Here is a 17,727-nt window from a genome sequence, read left to right as displayed (position 1 = left end):
GCTGCGATGAGCTGAAGCCAGCCTGGGGCTTCAGTGAGACCCTGCTTCAAAAAAACAAAACAAAACAAAATAAAATCCCCAAACAATAAGACACTATCACAAACATGGTGGAAGGAGAGGATGAACACCCCAAGCCTGTGCTGACTTCCACATATGTACCATGGCATGCACACATCAACACACACATACTAAAAAGGATAAAAAGCTCTTAAGGCCAAATAAAGTATTTCACATGACGTTATAGAGCTTTTTCGTATATAAAACTAATAAACTGAAGATTGACCAAAGGAGTAATAAATTCCACAATAAAAAGTTTTATAAATCTTAAAAATACATACCCCACATTCTGCTATATCTCTGTATTTTCCAAAATGAAGAACCTATGACCAAAAACAAAGGATAATAGTATTATACCTCTACAGTTAATGCTACAAATTATAAATAGAAAGCTTCGTGAGAAGAAGTCATACATACACGTGCTTTTGTGTTTTGGTTAACCGTTTCATAGACACCCATGTAAAACTCAGGGTCAAACATATCCTGAATCATGCAACGGAATTTTACAAAACTGTTAGGTTTCAAATAATGAAGAGGAACTTCATTCAATGATGGCACCTTAAAGAAAACAAACAGGTAAGTTAACAAAATATGCTGTCTATAGATAGGCAGGCACACAGACACACACACACACACGTTCAAGATCTAGTCCTATGAGGAAGCCAGATACTCTCAATGCTCATCACAAAAAACTTCCCTTTGAAAAGCTCTTGCACGTTCGTGCCCTTTTCCTTCTGACTGCCTGCTTGCTTCCCTCCTCCTTCCTCCCTCCCCCCTCCTTTTTCTGACTCACGGTCTCACTTTGTTTTCTAGAATGGCCTGGAACTTGTATTGATCCTCCTACCTCAGTCCAAAATGCTGGTACTGTGGGCAAGAGCCCCCATCCCTGGCTTCTGAATATTTTCCATTTGGTAAAAAAAGACACTTACTTGTATCAGTTCATCTCTTAAACCCTTACATGCTGGACTGGAGAGATGGCTTAGCGGTTAAGCGCTTGCCTGTGAAGCCTAAGGACCCTGGTTCAAGGCTTGATTCCCCAGGATCCATGTTAGCCAGATGCACAAGGGGGCACACACATTTGGAATTTGTCTGCAGTGGCTGGAAGCCCTGGCGCGCCCATTCTCTCTCTCTCTCTCTATGCCTCTTTCTTTGTCTGTCGCTCTCAAATAAATAAATAAAAATAAACCAAAAAAAAGTGAAAAAAAACCCTTACATGCCAATTCTTTTAAAATGAGGGAACAAAATAGAGGCAATTCTGCGAGTTTGGAAGTCAGATGCTGCCATCTAGAGGCAAAATACAGAAGCATTTAATTGCTTGAACTTACATTACAGGAGGGCAATTTTTTTTTTTTTTTTTTTTTTTTAAGGTAAGGACTTACGTCAGCCGAGGCTGAGCAGGAATCCACTCTAGTCCCAGGCTGGGTCAAACTCACAGTGATCCTACTTCAGTTTCCGAAGTACTGAGATTAAAAGCGTTCAACACCATGCCAGGAGCCCCAAATCTTTTTTTTTTTTTTTTTTTTGGTTTTTCGAGGTAGGGTCTCACTCTAGCCCAGGCTGACCTGGAATTCACTATGTAGTCTCAGGTTAGCCTTGAACTCAAGGCAATCCTCCTACCTCTGCCTCCGGATGGCTGGGATTAAAGGCATGCGCCACTACACCTGGCTCCCAAATCTTTTGATATCAGTGTACTCAGAGCAGAAGTATGCCTTCATCTGTGTATTTATAAATTACATGAGGTTCACTACTCCAGAGGGAAGCTGCAACCTGTTGAACCCGAACCTTCTCCCCTAAAAAAGCAATAATCTTACCCATTTAGGAGCATTATTTTCCTTCAGCTTTTCCTTAAAATATTCAATTACCTTCTTCTCCCAGTCAGGATTAACTCCATTTTGGGCTGGAAGAGAAACAGTTTTCAAAGCTAAGCACAGCATGATAGCAGAGCATGTTCAAGTCAGTCACACATTAGCTTACCAGTGAAAAACAGGTAAATGTGAATATGGAATGTCACAGGCACTCAGGAGTTTGCCTTGCTCAGTGCTGGGTACTACAAATCCAGAGGTTGTTGACACCATGGCTCTCTGGTGCTTAACAGCCTAGAAAGGAGGCCCATGCTATGCAGCTGACCTGAACAGCAGCGCGAGCCACCATCGGCAGAGACCTTTATAACCACCCTGAAATGAAGGGCAGCTTTACGGCAATAATTCAAATTTTAAAAATATTTTTATTTATTTATTTGCAAGCAGAGAGAGAGAGAGAAGACAGACAGAGAAAATGGGCACACCAAGGCCTCTAGCCACTGCAAACGAACTGCAGATGCATGTGTCCCTTGTGCATCTGGCTTATGCGGGTCCTGGGGAAATTGAACATGGGTCCTTTGGCTTTGCAGGCACACACACCTTAACCGCTAAGCCATCTCTCCAGTCCAATAATTCAAATTATGAACATTTGCCTTAAAATTTGTTCTATTACTGATTTCTATTAAAGTTGCACATATCAGGTATGTTTATCTCTAACTATTTAACTGTGTGAGTGTATACACGGGTGCATGCGTGGAGACCAGAGGAGTGTGTCAGGTGTTCTCTATTGCTCTTCTACAGTATTTCCTGGAGATGCAGTCTTACTGAACTTGTAGTTGCCGTTTTTGTTGTTGTTGTTATTATTATTATTATTATTTGGTCAGACTGACTGACCACTGACCCTGTCTTCTGTCCCCCTGCACTGGGATTATAGGCACGCAAGGCTACAACCATTTGTTTTTTGACCCGGGTGCTGGAGATCCAACTCACGTCTTCATGCTTGCACAGCCAATACTTCTTCTTCAAAGCACTTCTCTCCCTTTGGTACAGGACTCAGACTCTAGAGAGTCTTATGTTTAGCTCTCAAGTGTCTTTAATCTCTTTTAATCTGGGGGGGCCCTCAGCCTAACGTCTTTTATGGCACTGATTTGTCAGTTCTAGACACATCACACTGATATTTTATAAGCCCTTAAAAATTGAGCTGGAACACCACATGTTCTCCCTCATATGTGGATCTTAGCTACAGATGATTGGGCTTCTGTGTGAGAAGGAAAATACTTAGTAGCAGAGGCCAGTAAGTTAAAAAGGAGATATAAAGGGAAGAGAAAGGAAGGGAGGAGGGTACTTAATAGATTGGTATTGTATATATGTAAGTACAATGATTGAGATGGGGAGGTAATATGATGAAGAATGGAATTTCAAAGGGGAAAGTGGGGGGCGGGGAGGTATTACCATGAGACATTTCTTATAATTATGGAAAACATTAATAAAAATTGTGGGGAAAAAAATGAGCTGGAAGACCCTATTGCTGAAGACACCATATGCTGCTGACACACAGCACGGAGAGACCTGGCTGGAATTCAGGAGAGAGCCAGTCCCCAGACAGCCTGCCTAGTGCCGGAAAGCGCTACGTGAGCTCCTGGGGGAAAGTGGCCAACAACGATTTGAGCAGCCAGAGGTCTAAGCTACTCAGAAGCAAACACCCTGATGTACACACCGGTGCAATAGTGGCACACAACCTCAGTGGGTAATCAATAGCTTTCTTATTGCCTTAGAGATCTGCTCAGTGTAAAGGAACCAATATTTGGAATTGGGAATCAGATCAGACTCCTATGGAGACAAAGGTTATGTTCTCCAGTGACAAGTTCTCACTAGCCTTTGGCTAAAAGAGGGGTTACAAACATCTAATTCTCCCTAAATTAATAATGTTGATCCCATTTAAACTACGCTGACTTCACCTTCCGTTGGAGAACCCATTCTTCTTTTTCAGAAGGTAGCGAGACCCGAGATAAGCTACCCCTTGCTCTTCAGCCAAGCCACAGCTGAATCCAGAGGAATTGGGGAGACGAGCAAGAGTGCTGCTTCCATGCTAAACCTGACAATCAGCACCAGGGTGTAGTTGTATATATGGAAGACTAAGTCAATCATTTGAAACCTTTTTTTTTCCTAATAAATGCTTGTAATGCATCTAAATACATCTTTGGGTGTGCTTAGGTAGTGTTGCATTGCTGTGTCCTCAACTGTTTAATTCAAAATATTTTACATTTTCTGGAGCTGGGGAGGTGGCTCAGCAGTTAAAGGTGTTTGCTTGGAAAGCATGACAGCCTGGGGGGGGGGATTGGTTCCCCAGTAAAGCCAGATGCATGATGTGAAGCATGTGCCTGGAGATCATATGCAGCAGCAAGAGGTCCTGAGGTGCCCATGATCTCTCTCTCAAATAATTAGACAAAACTATCTAAAAATCAGTGTAGTGGTGCACGCTTTTAATCCTAGCACTTAAGGAGGAGGATCACTGTGTGTTCAAGGCCAGCCAGGAGCTACAGAGTGAGTTCCAGGTCAGCCTGAGCTAGAGTGAACCCTACCCTGAAAAAACAATATAAATACACACACACACACACACAGAGACACACAGTTTTCTAGGGATTTTTTTTTTTTTAATTTATGCATTGTTCTGAAGGTTTTTCCAGGGCTGGGGAGATGACTCAAGATGTTAAAGACGCTTGCTTGCCAGCTGGACTGAATTCGATTCCCCAGCACTCACACACAGCCAGAGGTGAAGTGCCTCCCACGGCTGTGCTTCCAGCAGTCCTAGGACACTGGGAGGCAGAGCCAGGGGAATTTGGAAGCTCATGGGCCAGCCAGACTAGCACACACAGAAGCAAAAACAAGAGGGGCCCTGTCCTGAACAGGGTGTAAGGAGAAGAAAAGCACCCCAAAGTTGTCCATGCACACATGTATGCACACACAATTTTAAAATGTGTTTAAAGTTGTTTTTTTGTTGTTGTTGTTGCTGTTGTTTTTTAACAAACTCCAGACACACATGCCACCATGTGCATCTGTCTTATGTGGGACATGGAGAATCAAACCTGGGTCCTTAGGCTTCGTAGACATGTGCCTTAACTGCTAAGCCATCTCTGTAGCCCTAAACAAAAGATTTATTTCTATGTCTTTGAATTTTCTTGTTATATTATGTTCCAAATTTCCAATCTGCTTTCGCGGTGGTAGGGGCTCTGATGACCTCCCCTCTTGGAAGTTTGTTGACACTTGGCTCTAACTGTGAATGGCGGATGTCCAAAGTGCACTTCACCACGTGTATATTCTGGAGTCGGTAGGCGGGCAAATTTATTCACCTCTGCTTGGTTGATATGCACATCCTCAAGACCCTTGCTAGAGGAAAAACAAGCAAACAGCTTGCTATCTACTGCGTCTTTCAGGAGTCTCTAACTGCAGGGTTATCTACTCTCAGCTCTGCCAGGGCTGATGGGTCACAAATGTGCCTCTTGTTCTCTTCTCAGGGCAGCCTCTAAAACTTAAAAACAAAAAGACAACAAAGAGAGAAATATGGGATCCAAGAAACAATAGAATTAGCTCATAAACAAAATGGATCGAAAAACCAAACAGACAAGCAAACAAAGCTGGGTGTGGTGGTGCACATCTCTAACCCCAACACTCAGGAGGCAGAGGTAGGAGGATCACTATAAACTGGAGGCCACCCTGAGACTACAGAATGAATTCCAGGTTAGCCTGGGCTAGTGAGACCCAACCTTGAAAACAAACAAACAAACAAACAAAAAAACCCAAAAACAGACAAATAAAAAAACAACTTGGATAAAATATCTCACTACTGGACTGGAAGGATGGCTTAGCGGCTAAGGTGTTTACCTGCAAAGCCAAAGGACCCAGGGTCAACTCCCCAGGACCCATGTTAGCCAGATGCACAAGGGGGCACATATGACAGAGTTCGGTTGCAGTGGCTAAAGGCCCTGGCATGCCCATTCTCTCTCTCATAAATAAGTAAGTAAATAAATGCTGGAGAGATGGTTTAGCAGTTAAAGTGCTTAGCTACAAAGCCAAAGGGCTCAGGTTCAATTCCCCAGGACCCATGTTTGGCAAATGTGCACAAGGTAGTGCTTAAGTCTGGTGGACGTATGAAACGGGAGGCCCTGGCGTGCCCCTTCTCTCTCTCAAATAAATGAATAAAAATAAAATACTAAAATCACTAATTATAAAAAATATACAGGGCAGGATTCTAAATAAAAGTAGCATGGCTAAAATTATCAGCAAAGACATGGTAATAAATTACTATGGCTGAAATTCATAACAGATAACTCAAATGTATCAAGAACCCACCTTGAAATCATAAAGTTGTCAGTTAATATCTGAAATTTCCTTTCTGAGCAAAGGTCGGATGAATGAAAAAATTATGAGCAGTACTTATCAGAACCTGATAGTAACAACTATCAACCAGGCAACAGAATGGAGTGTTCAGTTGGAGTGGTGTAGGAGGGGACTATGATCAGGCCACAAAAAAAGTTTCAATGAAAAGAAGCCAGGAGAGGCTGGGTGTGGTGGCGCATGCCTTTAACCCCAGCACTAGGGAGGCAGGGGGAGGTGGATCGCCATGTTTGAGGCCATCATGAGACTACATAGTGAATTCCAGGTCAGCCTGGGCTAGAGCGAGACTCTACCTTGAAAAACCAAAAAAGCAGCAGCCAGGCACGGTGTTCGTTCCTGTAGTCACAGCACTTGGAAAGCTGAGGTAGGAGGATTGCCATGGGTTTGAGGCCAACCTGGGCTACAAAGTGAGTTCCAAGTCAGTCTGGGCTACAGGAGGACTGTGCCTCAAAATATTAAAAGGTCTGGACAGATGGCCAGATGGTTAATGGTGCTTCTTTATAAAGCCTGAAAGTCTAACTAACATCCTAGGTTTGATTCTCCAGTACCTATATAAAGTGCACAAAGCGGTGCATGTGGCTGAAGTTTGTCTGCAGTGAGGCCCTGGTGTGTCCATATTCTTTGTCTGACTCTCTCTCTCAAACAAATAAATAAATTTTAAGAGTCGGGCGTGGTGATGCATGCCTTTAATTCCAGCACTCGGGAGGCAGAGGTAGGAGGACCACAGTTTCAAGGCCACCCTGAGAATACAAAGTGAATTCCAGGTCAGCCTGTGCTAGAATGAAACCCTCCCTGGAAAAACCAATACTACTACTACTAGTAATAATAAAGATGTTGAACTAGACGTGGTGGCACCTGCCTGTAATCTCTCCACTCTGGAAGGCTGAGGCAGGGTGATCCTGAGGTCGAGGCCAGGGGGGAGCTAGGTAGGCACAGTGGCTTGCAACTGCAACCCCAGCACTTGGGAAGACTGAGGCAGGAGAAGCACAGTATGTGTGAGGTCAGCCTGTGCTGCAGCGAGCTGTAGAGCAACCTGACCTATCATTCCTGTCTCAAAAACAAGCAGCCAGGGCCGGAGAGATGGCTTAGCAGTTAAAGAGTTTGTTTACCTGCTAAGCCTGAAGATTCATGTTCGACTCTCCAGGTCCCATGTATGCCAGATGCACAGTGAAACAAGCACGCAAGGGGGCACATGAGCCTGGCGTTCGGCTGCCATGGCCGGAGGCCCTGGAGCACCAATTCTTTCCCCTCACACAGAAAAAAAAAAAAAAAAGAAGCAGCAGCAGTCTGTTGGGCTTGCCTCAAACAAACACCAAATAGCCAGGAGCAGTGGTGAATACCTGTAATCCCAGCACCTGGAAAATAGGTAGAAGGATCAGGACTTCAAGGTCAGGCTATGTTACAAAACACACGGTCCCAAAGCATAAGAAAGAAAAACAACAGCAGCAACAACAAAAACAGAACCTCCTGTGCAGCACTGGCAAAAGAACTGATGAGCTGATGAATGAAACATGTCAGAGGACGCTCTACTGCTGATTACAGCCCTAACCCCGGGCTACGAGAATTTAATAAGGGGACTGGAGATGGTTAAGGTGCTTGCCTGCAAAGCCTAAAAACCTGAGTTCGATTCCCCAGTACCCACGTAAAGCCAGATGCACAAAGTGGTATGTGCATATGGAACCTATGATGGCTGGAGGTCTGGCACACTCATTCTCTCTCTTTCTCTGCTTTCAAATAAATAAATAAATAAATAAATAAGATTTAAAAAATAAAAAAGGGCCAGGCATGGTGGCACACACCTTTTAATCCCAGCACTTGGGAAGCAGAGGTAGGAGGATTGCCTGCCATGAGTTCGAGGCCACGTGAGACTACATAGTTAATTCCAGGCTAGCCCGGGCCAGAGTGAGACCCTAACTCAAAAAAACAAAAAACAAACAACAACAACAACAACAAAAAATTAAAAAGGGCCCACCATGGTGGCACACACCATTAGTCCCAGCACTTGGTAGGCTGAAGTAGGAGGATTGCCAAGAGTCTGAGGCCAGTCTGGGGATACAGAGTGAGTTCCAGGACTGCCTGAGCCAGAGAGAGACTCTGCCTTGAAAACAATAAAAAATTTTTAGCTGAGGCATGTGTGTATAGAGTAGGTGTGGCATGATATGTGATATGTACATGTACAGGCAGATGAACGTGCTCTCACTGGTCTGGGACTTACCAAGTAGGCTGCACTGGCTGCCTGGTGAGCATCTGTGATTTGCCTACCTCCACCCACCAGCACTGAGATAAAAAACCAGTACACAGCATTTAAGAGTGCCTAGGGAAGGGGAGTCTATGACTGCCTGAGTCGAGTCCCCAGCACCCATTTAAACAACTGGGTGTGGTCACACATACCTATAATCCCTGTGGGGAGCAGAGTCACTGGGCCTCATGACAATGGCAGCTCTGCATTCAAGAAGACTGTTTCAAGAAATATGGATATGGGCCATAGAGAAAGGACACCTGATGTTCTCCTCTGCTCTCCATGTGTGCACACATGCATACAATTACACACACACACACAAGTGCCACCACACTGGACTCTCTCTCTATATGTGGGTTCTAGGGTTTGAACTCACATCTTCATTGAATGCAAAGCAGCACTTTACCAGAAGAACTATCTCCTCAGGCCAAGAGGTATATTTCTTATAGTTTAATTTATTTCATTTACTTATTCATTCATTAATTCACTTTAATAACAAATCCATTAACACTAGGGTATACCCCTGTAGTCCCCGGTAACTGGATGTCAGAGGTGAGAAGATTTCTTGAGACCAGGAATATAAGACTAGCCAAGACCACAGAGCAAGACCATGACTCAGAGACAAACTAAAAGTACTACAGACTCAACGTAACCCCCATGAAAATTCCAACTGCCAAGGCTGGGAGTGTAGCTCCGTGGAAAATCACTTCCTAACATGTGAGGCCCTGGGTCGAATCCCCAGAACTGTGGTGGTAGTGGCGGGGTGACTAACTACGATGATGAAAGACACAAACTTCCTGCTTTTAAAACTTCCAATAAGCAGCCAAGCTTATTGAACTGGTGGCGCAGGCCTTTAATCCTAGCACTCGGCAGGCAGAGGTAGGAGGATCACCGTGAGTTCGAGGCCACTCTGAGACTATATAGTGAACTCCAGGTCAGCCTGGGCTAGTGAAACCCTACCTTGGAAAACAAAAAACAAAAACAAAAATTCCAATAAGCTATAGCAGTCAGGACAATATAGTTCTGGAATGTACACTATATAAACCTCAGAAAGGAAATGGAATTCAAAAATAAAGCCACACAGCTATGACAACTGATTATTCAACAAAGGTGCCAAAATCGTATGGTGAGGAAAAAACAGTCTTTTCAACAGTGGTGCTGGGACAGCTGGACATGTACGTGCCAAAGAATGAATCTGGATCCCTACTTCAAATCATGCACAAAAATTAACTCAGAATGGTCACTTATATAAAATGCATTCAGGTAAATAAAAGAGCTGAGTCTATAAATCTATTAGAATGAATGAAGGTGTAAATTGCGGAGATATTTGAATAGGCAATGATTTCAAAGATATTATACCAAAAGTATAATCAACCAAAGGAGAAATAAATTGGACTTCATCAAAATTAAGGATGCGTGACTGAATGGCTAGGTATTTTCTCTAATCAATGTCTGTTCCAAAGCTGGACATGGGGACTAAATCAGGGAAACTGCTACAAGTTTATAGTCAGTACAAGTTTACAGTGAGACCTGTGTCAAACAAAAAAGAATGATAATGGGGCTGGAGAGATGACTCAGCAGTTAAGGTGTTTGCCTGCAAAGCCTAAGGACCGAGGCCCAATTCCCCAGTGCCCACATAAAGCCAGATGCACAGTGGCATAAGCATCTGGAGCTGGAGGTCCTGGCATGCCCATTCTCTCCCTCTCCCTCTCCCTCTCCCTCTCCCTCTCCCTCTCCCTCTCCCTCTCTCTCTCTCTCTCCTTTTCAAACAAACAAATAAAATTATTTTTAAGGCTGGGTGTGGTGGCACACACCTTTAGTCTCAGCACTCAGGAAGCAGAGGTAGAAGAATTGCCTTGAGTTCAAGGCCACCTGAGACTACATAGTGAAATCCAGGTCAGCCTGAGCTAGAGTGAAACCTTACCTTGAAAATAAATAAAGTCCCTATAGTTTTTATTGATCCCAATCAAGATAGTCTTTTAAAGCCAGGTGTGGTGGCGCACGCCTTTAATCCCAGCACTTGGGAGGCAGAGGTAAGAGGATCACCATGAGTTTGAGGCCACCCTGAGGTTACATAGTGAATTCCAGGTCAGCCTGGGCTAAAGTGAGACCCTACCTCAAAACACTTAAAATAAAAACAACTTTAACGATAGTCTTTTAAGCTGTACACCTGCAAAATTAAAACCCTTTCACGCAGTGTCACAGACTGACCATTCCCACTAAAAGAAGGCACCGCAAGGGAAGTGAAACACTCCAGGAACTATCAAATTCTGTAGCTCCAAGTCTGACACCTGTAACCAATGACAAAGTCTCTGGGGTTCTACCTGCACCCTTCCAGCTGAGCTACTTACAGCCTTGGGAAATATTCCTTCCAAAGCCAGCAGCTCTCCTTGGCGACTGTTCTATAGCCCTTGGCATCTCAAAATCCAGGGGTCTCCCAACCCATGGTCCCCATTGCCTCTATTCAGAAACTATGACCCTGCTCCATATTGCCTAGGGGTCACCTCCAAATAACTTGAAAATTCAATGAGCCTTTCAAAAAAACAAAGAACCCCCCCCCACCAAACACTAGAGCCAAAAGTGTCTGCTTGCCTGCATTCCTTTCTTTTTTTCCCCTGATTTCTTTCTTTCCTTCTTTTCTTCCCTCCCTTCCTTCTCACAACTGGGGTTCACTAATGTAACAGGCTGACTTTGAACATTTTGATCATCCTATCTCAACCTCTCCAGAGGTGGGATCCTTTTAAAAATATTTACTATTTATTTATTTTTATTTGAGAGAGAGTGAAAGAGAGAGAAGTGGCACACCAGGGCCTCAGCTATTGAGGTCAAACTCTAGACACTTGTGCCACCTAGTTGGCATGTGCATCCTTGCACCTGCCTCATTTTTGTGGATCTGGCTTACATGAGATCTGGAGAGTTTAACCTGGGTCCTTAAGCTTTGCAGGCAAGTGCCTTAGTGGCTAAACCATCTCTCAGCCTTTTTTTTTCCTTGAGGTAGGGTCTCACTCTAGCCCAAGCTGACCTGGAATTCACTATGTAGTCTTAGGGTGGCCTTGAACTCTTGGCAGTCCTCCTACCTCTGCTTCCTAAGTGCTGGGATTAAAGGTATGTACCACCACGCACAGCATACCCTTTTCTAAATTTATCTTTTATTTATTTGATAGTGACAGAGAGAAAGAGGCAGATAGACAGAATGGGCATGCCAGGGCCTCCAGCCACTGCAAACGAACTCCAGACGCTTGCAACCCCTTATGCATCTGGCTAACGTGGGTCCTGGGGAATCGAGCCTCGAACCGGGGTCCTTAGGCTTCACAGGCAAGCGCTTAACCACTAAGCCATCTCTTCAGCCCTTTAAAAAAAATTTTTTTGCCCTTTTTTTTAAAAAAAATTAGGTTCCTGCTGGACATGAGTTGCTAACAAACCACCACAGTAGGGACTGAGGCATCAGCATCACGCATAACAGAGCCCAATAAAGATCTGTTGTAGGGCTAGAGAGATGGTTTAGTGGTTAAGGTGCTTACTTGCAAAGTCTAGTGACCCAGGTTCAATTCCCCAAAAGCCAAATGTACAAAGTGGTGCACGCATATGGAGTTTGTTTGCAATAGCAGGAGGCCCTGATAGGCCCCTTCTCTCTCTCTGTTTGCCTATAATTTTTTTTTAATAAAACAAATTCTGTTGTAATAGATTCTTTTTTTGTTTTGTTTTTGAGGTAGGGTTCTCAATCTAGCTCAGGCTGACCTGGAATTCACTATGGAGTCTCAGGATGGCCTCGAACTCATGGTGATCCTACCTCTGCCTCTGAGCGCTGGGATTAAAAGCGTGCGCCACCACACGCGGCTTTTGTAATACATTTTAAAATCTTAAACCATTGAGCCTCAATGTCTTATATGCAACATCAGTTTCAAACTAGAACTGAAATACTAGAAGCATTTTATAAAGGCTCACGGGGAAAATTTTTACATATGAACAACTGTAGCATGCAAATATAAATTCAAAGCATAGACTGGCTCACAAAAATGAATTGTTATTCATAGAGTTATGATTGGCCACCCACAGAATTTCAAGCTTTCTTATTTAAACCAAGAAGAATATCTGGTCTGATCATATTCTCTCAACCAACATGAGGCCCATCAGAACTGCCCTACATTTGAGAGTTGTGGTACCAGTGACCATCTCAATATTGATCATTCAAGTCTTTCCACTGCTTCTGTTCAATTAATGTCTACTGAGCATTTTCAATGTGCTAGGCTTATTTTAGCAGTGAGGGTATAATAGTGAATGACACAAACACAGGTCAGAGTTCCCACGGTCAAATCTAACAAAGAAACCCAAGAAACAGTCATTCCAACAATGTGCTTTTCCCGCTCATTTTCAGAGAGAGTAAGACACAGTGTCTGGAAACTCAGACTTCAGAGAGAAACCTCCATTGCCCACTGGAGAAGAGTGGGCTTGCACACCAAAACTCTCTCAAATAAATGTGTATCCCCCCTTTAACTAATCTGCTCTCACTCCTGTTTGGAGAATCTGATTTTACAATGGCAGAGAAAATGGAGTAGAACCAAGATCCACTGATAGGATAACCCAGCTGCCAGAGACATGCCAACTCTACCACATATGCCAGGGCCCAAAAATTGCAGAGGAAGTGGTGACATGGATACTGCTCCTACTGCTAGCCTGACAACCAGTTCCAGGGCAATAGTGACAGATATGGTGACCAATCGAAACCTACCAAAACAAAGCTGGTCGTGGTGGCGCATGCCTTTAATCCCAGCACTCTGGAGGCAGAGAGGTAGGAGGATTGTTGTTGAGCTTGAGGCCAACCTGAGAACACAGAGTGAATTCAGGTCAGCCTAGACTAGAGTGAAACCCTACCTTGAAAAAAACAAACAAACAAATAAACCTACCAAAACAGAATTCCAGAGGCTAGAGAACTCAATCTAAATCAGACTGCCAACAGACCTGCCATGGCTCAGGGAACATTGCAGAAGTGGGGGAGGGGAAGATTGTAAAACCCACAGAGTAGGTAAGAATATCTTACATACATACTTACATAGTCTCCCTGCCACCTCACAGGAACTGAGGTCTTCACAACCCAACAGTGAATAATACCATATCCCCACCAATGAGGGCCCCCAGAGTAACAGAAGCTGGGGCAAGGTACATACACACACACACACACACACACACACACACACACAATTTTAATGATGTAAGTAACATGGGGTAGTCAACCTAATGTGATTCCCAAAGAGCAAATAAGATTTAATCAGGAAAGAGTCCTTCAGATTGGAACCAGACCAGGTAAACTGGAGGTACAGGTATATGGGTCAAAAGCACAAACTGGAAAGGTACATTGAGACCAAGATAAGGCAGTATGAGGGGAATGTAGGCATGAAGTCTGAGAGCGAGGCTGGGGTGAAACCAACAAAGACCTCATAAAACCATTATAATCCCAAGTGTGCAATCTTAGCACTTGGGAGGCAAAGGCAGGATGAGCACTTCCGGTTCAAGGCCCACTTGTTCTACATAGTGAATTCCAGGCACATAGTGAGTCCCTGTCTCCCCACTGCACCCTAAGCTACACAGTGAGCTCAAGGCTCGACTGTACTACATAGCGAGATCCTACATTACACACAGACACACACTCAGGATCTCACAAAATTCAGATCCAGAAAGACAGACGTAGGTGGTTTTCAAAGCAGTCACATCACATACTAAGGAGTACTCCGGACCTGAGCTACACACCCTATCTTCCTAAGATATGGGAAACACTACCAACCCGCATGTTGCCACCAAGCATTTAAAATGTGTGACACCAAAGAACTCAACCTTTAATGCTGTGTGATTCTGACTAATTGAAATAGGTGCACGTGGCTTCTGTATTGGACAGCACAGCTCTACATTAGTCACCTAACCTAAAATATGCGACAGGAATAATAAGTTCACGTGACAGTCAGTACGCAACAGGGGCACTGAGAGAGAGAAAATAAATTCTCTCAGACTCATTTGGGATGGCGTCTAGGACATATTAACACATATATCAGGATAATATGCGCAGCATTTTTCAGTCTTAAGAAACTGTATAGAGCAGGGCATGTCAGCAAAGAACAGTAATTCCAGTCTTGGGGAGGCAGAAGCAGAGCCGGGACAGCCTGGCCTATAATAGAGACTGTATCTCACAAAACCAAGGGCTGAGGACACAGCTCAGTGATAAAGCACTTGTTCCTGGCTTCCATCACCAGCACAGCAACAAACAAGACAGACCCCTACAAATGCATGCAAAGAAAATAAGCCAAGGGCCGAGAGAGTGCTTGCTTGCCTGGTCTGGTCAAGGTCCTAGGTTCATTCCCAATACAGCTAAACAAAGAAAATGGATAGCAATAAACTAAACAATGGGTACCCTGGATATGAAGGATTAGAAATCTTTTGTATTGTGGATGTCCCTTTGGAGTCCCTATTTTTTCATTTTAAACAATAGACACGCACTACCTTTCTGTGTGGAGACAAAACACACGAGCTCAATTTCCAGGGCAAGGGATACAGTTCAGTAGCAGAGAATGTGCTTAGCCCGCACTGGCTTCAATCCCCAGCACCAAAACCCCAAATCTGAAACAAGCCGGGAACAAAAAAAATGCCTGCTAAGCCAGAAAGTATCTGCAAGTTAAACTTCTCACACAGCATACTTGTGATGCTGTTATTAAAGGTGTTTCATAGTGTCACAGCACAGACTTCAGAAAACCTGCTACAGAATCCCTGACCTGGGGGTAAACAAGGTTACCATTCCTATGGCTTTTCTCTACTGTGATACCTCCCCATCACACACTTAAGGAGCAACATCTCTGATAATCAATCAAATTTGTACACACTCATTTATTCAGTAAGCCTGGAGTGTTGAGACATGTCTCACGAATGAATCTTTCTAGTCAGGTAGCACATACCCTCAATCCCAGTGCTCCAGGGGCTGAGGCTGGAGGACTTCTGCAAGTCAGAAGCCAGCCTGGGCCACACGGTCACTGAGGCTAGCCTGGACAACAGCGCGGGACAATGTCTCAAAAAAAATATGGTGAGGAGCCAGGCCTGGTGGTGCACATCTTTAATCCCAGCACTCCAGAGGCAGAGATAGGAGGATTGCAGTGAATTCGAGGCCACCCTGAGATGCCATAGTGAATTCCAGGTCTGCCTGGGCTACAGTGAGACCCTACCTCAAAAAAACCAAAAAATAAAAATAAAAATAAAGAAAGAAAGAAAAAAAAAGAAAAGTGGTGAGGTAAAATTCTAGTATCAATAAGTGGGATTTAGTCCTTTAAGCAGCAAAGCCTTCACTGTGGATTTTTCCTAACATGTATCTTTGCATCTGTACCTCATTAAACCAGGACTGCAGTTTAATTTTATTTGACATAGAGCCTTTATTTTGAACACCTCAATTACTTGGTACAGTATCTTGAGAGTCAATCACTAGGATTAAATTTTCATTTTGTCTTTTTAAAAAAATATTGTCTGTAAGTATAGAAGTTGTCAATACAGAAACAATAAAGAACAAAAATTAAAAAATATATATTTTATTTGTTTGCAAGGAGGGAGAGAGAATGGGCGCACCAGAACTTCTAGCCACTGCAAATGAACTCCAGACACACACACCACCTTGTGCATCTAACTTATTTGGTTTACTGGGGAATCGAACCTGGGTCATTAGGCTTTGCAGGCAAGTGTCTTAACCATTAAACCATCTCTTCAGACCCCATGTTCTTTCTTTTTTTTAAAAAAATTATTTATTTGCAAGCAGAGAGACAGAGAGAAGACAGACAGGAAGAATGGATGAATAGGAGCTTTGGGAGCATTCTAGGCTCTTCCACAACATTTCGTTACCCAGATGCTGAGGCAGGAGTACTAGCACAAACTCCAGGCCAGACTACACTAATCCAAGACCTTGTTTCAGAAAACAAAAAATAAATAAGTTAATTAAAATACATACACATTTCAAGACAATGGGCGTGGGACTGCTGAGGACTCTTTCTCCCTAGTAAGCCACAAGATGCGCATACACACATACAATTTCTTAGGGACTCAACCCAGTCTTGCACATGCTCAGCACCAGGGCTACCATTGGACTACACCTCCAGCCCCTAGGATTTAAATGAGTTAAGGAGCTTCTCCAACTCTTAACTCCACGCACTGACAGGTGTGTCATCTAACAGTGGTTTCTAATTGAGCCTGACACCAAGTGCCAAGACCCCAGGGAGGGGATGGGGAGAAAGAAAAAAAAAAAAAAGAGTAGCTCCAAGAGTTACAAGTGAAATTCACTAGGCGTGCAGAGAGCGTTCTCAGCGCGATGCACGCAGGCGCTCCCGTAAGGAGTTCAACATCCCGGCTACCTGTCACCGACGGGTTCTCAAGTCCCGGAGGAGGAAAATCGGTCCGGAGCATCACGCACCGATCTCACGGAGGGAAGGGATGTGCGCAACCCAGGGCTACGGTCAACTTCGGCGAGAAGGAGCAAGCACGCCCCCGACACACCGGAAGTTTTGAAATAGCCCGGAGGCTCCCGCGGGCCCGGCGGCTTCCCCCCGGCCACCGCTCCGCGGGCCCTCCCGGGGCTCGGGGACCTGGGCGAGTCTGCGGGCCCTCCCCCCCCCCGGGGGCTGAGCCACCCGCGGCGGGTCAGGCCGTCCATTCCGGGGAGCGCGGGCGGCTGCGTGTCCTCCGCCCGCGAGCCGGGGCCGGCGCCGGGCACGGGGCAGGTGGCGGCACCTGCAGTCGGGGCCCGCCCGCCCCGGCGCCGGGCTCCGGGCCCCGGGGTCCCGCGTGCCGCCGGCCCCGATCAACTCGGTCCCGCCCGGCCCGGCCCGGCCCGGCCCTGCCCTGCCGCGGCGCGCCACTCACCGAAGAAGCCCTGCACGATCCCGAGCGGGTGGCTGAGCCAGTCCTCCCCACACGGCATGTCGCCGAGGGCCGGGGCCCGCGCGGCCGGGCGGCCAAGCCGGCGCCCAGCTCCTGCTCACCGGCTCGGCCGCTCCCCGTCCGCGCCCTCCCACGCGCGCGCGCGCCGGCGACTCGGGCGCCTCCCGGAGCGGCGGCTGCGGCCACCTGGCACCCGGCAAGCTGCAGGGCTACGGGCGGGCGCGGCGCGCGGGCCCCAACCTCCACTTCGCACAATGGCGGGAAACAGCCGCCGCCGCTGCCGCCGCCGCTTGCGCTGCCTGCGACCTGGGTGGAGCTCGAGCGGGAGGGAGGGCGGGA

At 45.5% G+C, this 17,727-nt stretch overlaps 1 protein-coding gene across 2 annotated transcripts in view; it reads right to left on the bottom strand.

Annotated features, from left to right (window-relative positions):
- LOC101597791 (minichromosome maintenance complex binding protein) overlaps positions 1 to 17,455 on the bottom strand; it is a 42,981-nt gene extending 25,526 nt beyond the window's left edge. Inside the window, exons 1-4 of one of the 2 annotated variants that reach the window (XM_045142007.1) lie at positions 17,371 to 17,455; positions 1,869 to 1,954; positions 475 to 615; positions 339 to 380 (exon numbers count right to left, since the gene is read on the bottom strand). In XM_045142007.1, coding sequence (XP_044997942.1) covers positions 339 to 380; positions 475 to 615; positions 1,869 to 1,954; positions 17,371 to 17,428 — 327 coding nt within the window. In that variant the 5' untranslated portion in view covers positions 17,429 to 17,455. The remainder of the gene's footprint in view (positions 1 to 338; positions 381 to 474; positions 616 to 1,868; positions 1,955 to 17,370) is intronic. The other variant, XM_045142006.1, reaches the window with a different exon arrangement.
- Positions 17,456 to 17,727: the final 272 nt, after the last annotated feature.

Source organism: Jaculus jaculus, chromosome 1 (assembly GCF_020740685.1).
Source record: "Jaculus jaculus isolate mJacJac1 chromosome 1, mJacJac1.mat.Y.cur, whole genome shotgun sequence".
Taxonomy (NCBI): Eukaryota; Metazoa; Chordata; class Mammalia; order Rodentia; family Dipodidae; genus Jaculus; species Jaculus jaculus.
Note: the sequence above shows the minus strand (reverse complement) of the source record. Positions and strands in the feature narration are given on the sequence as shown.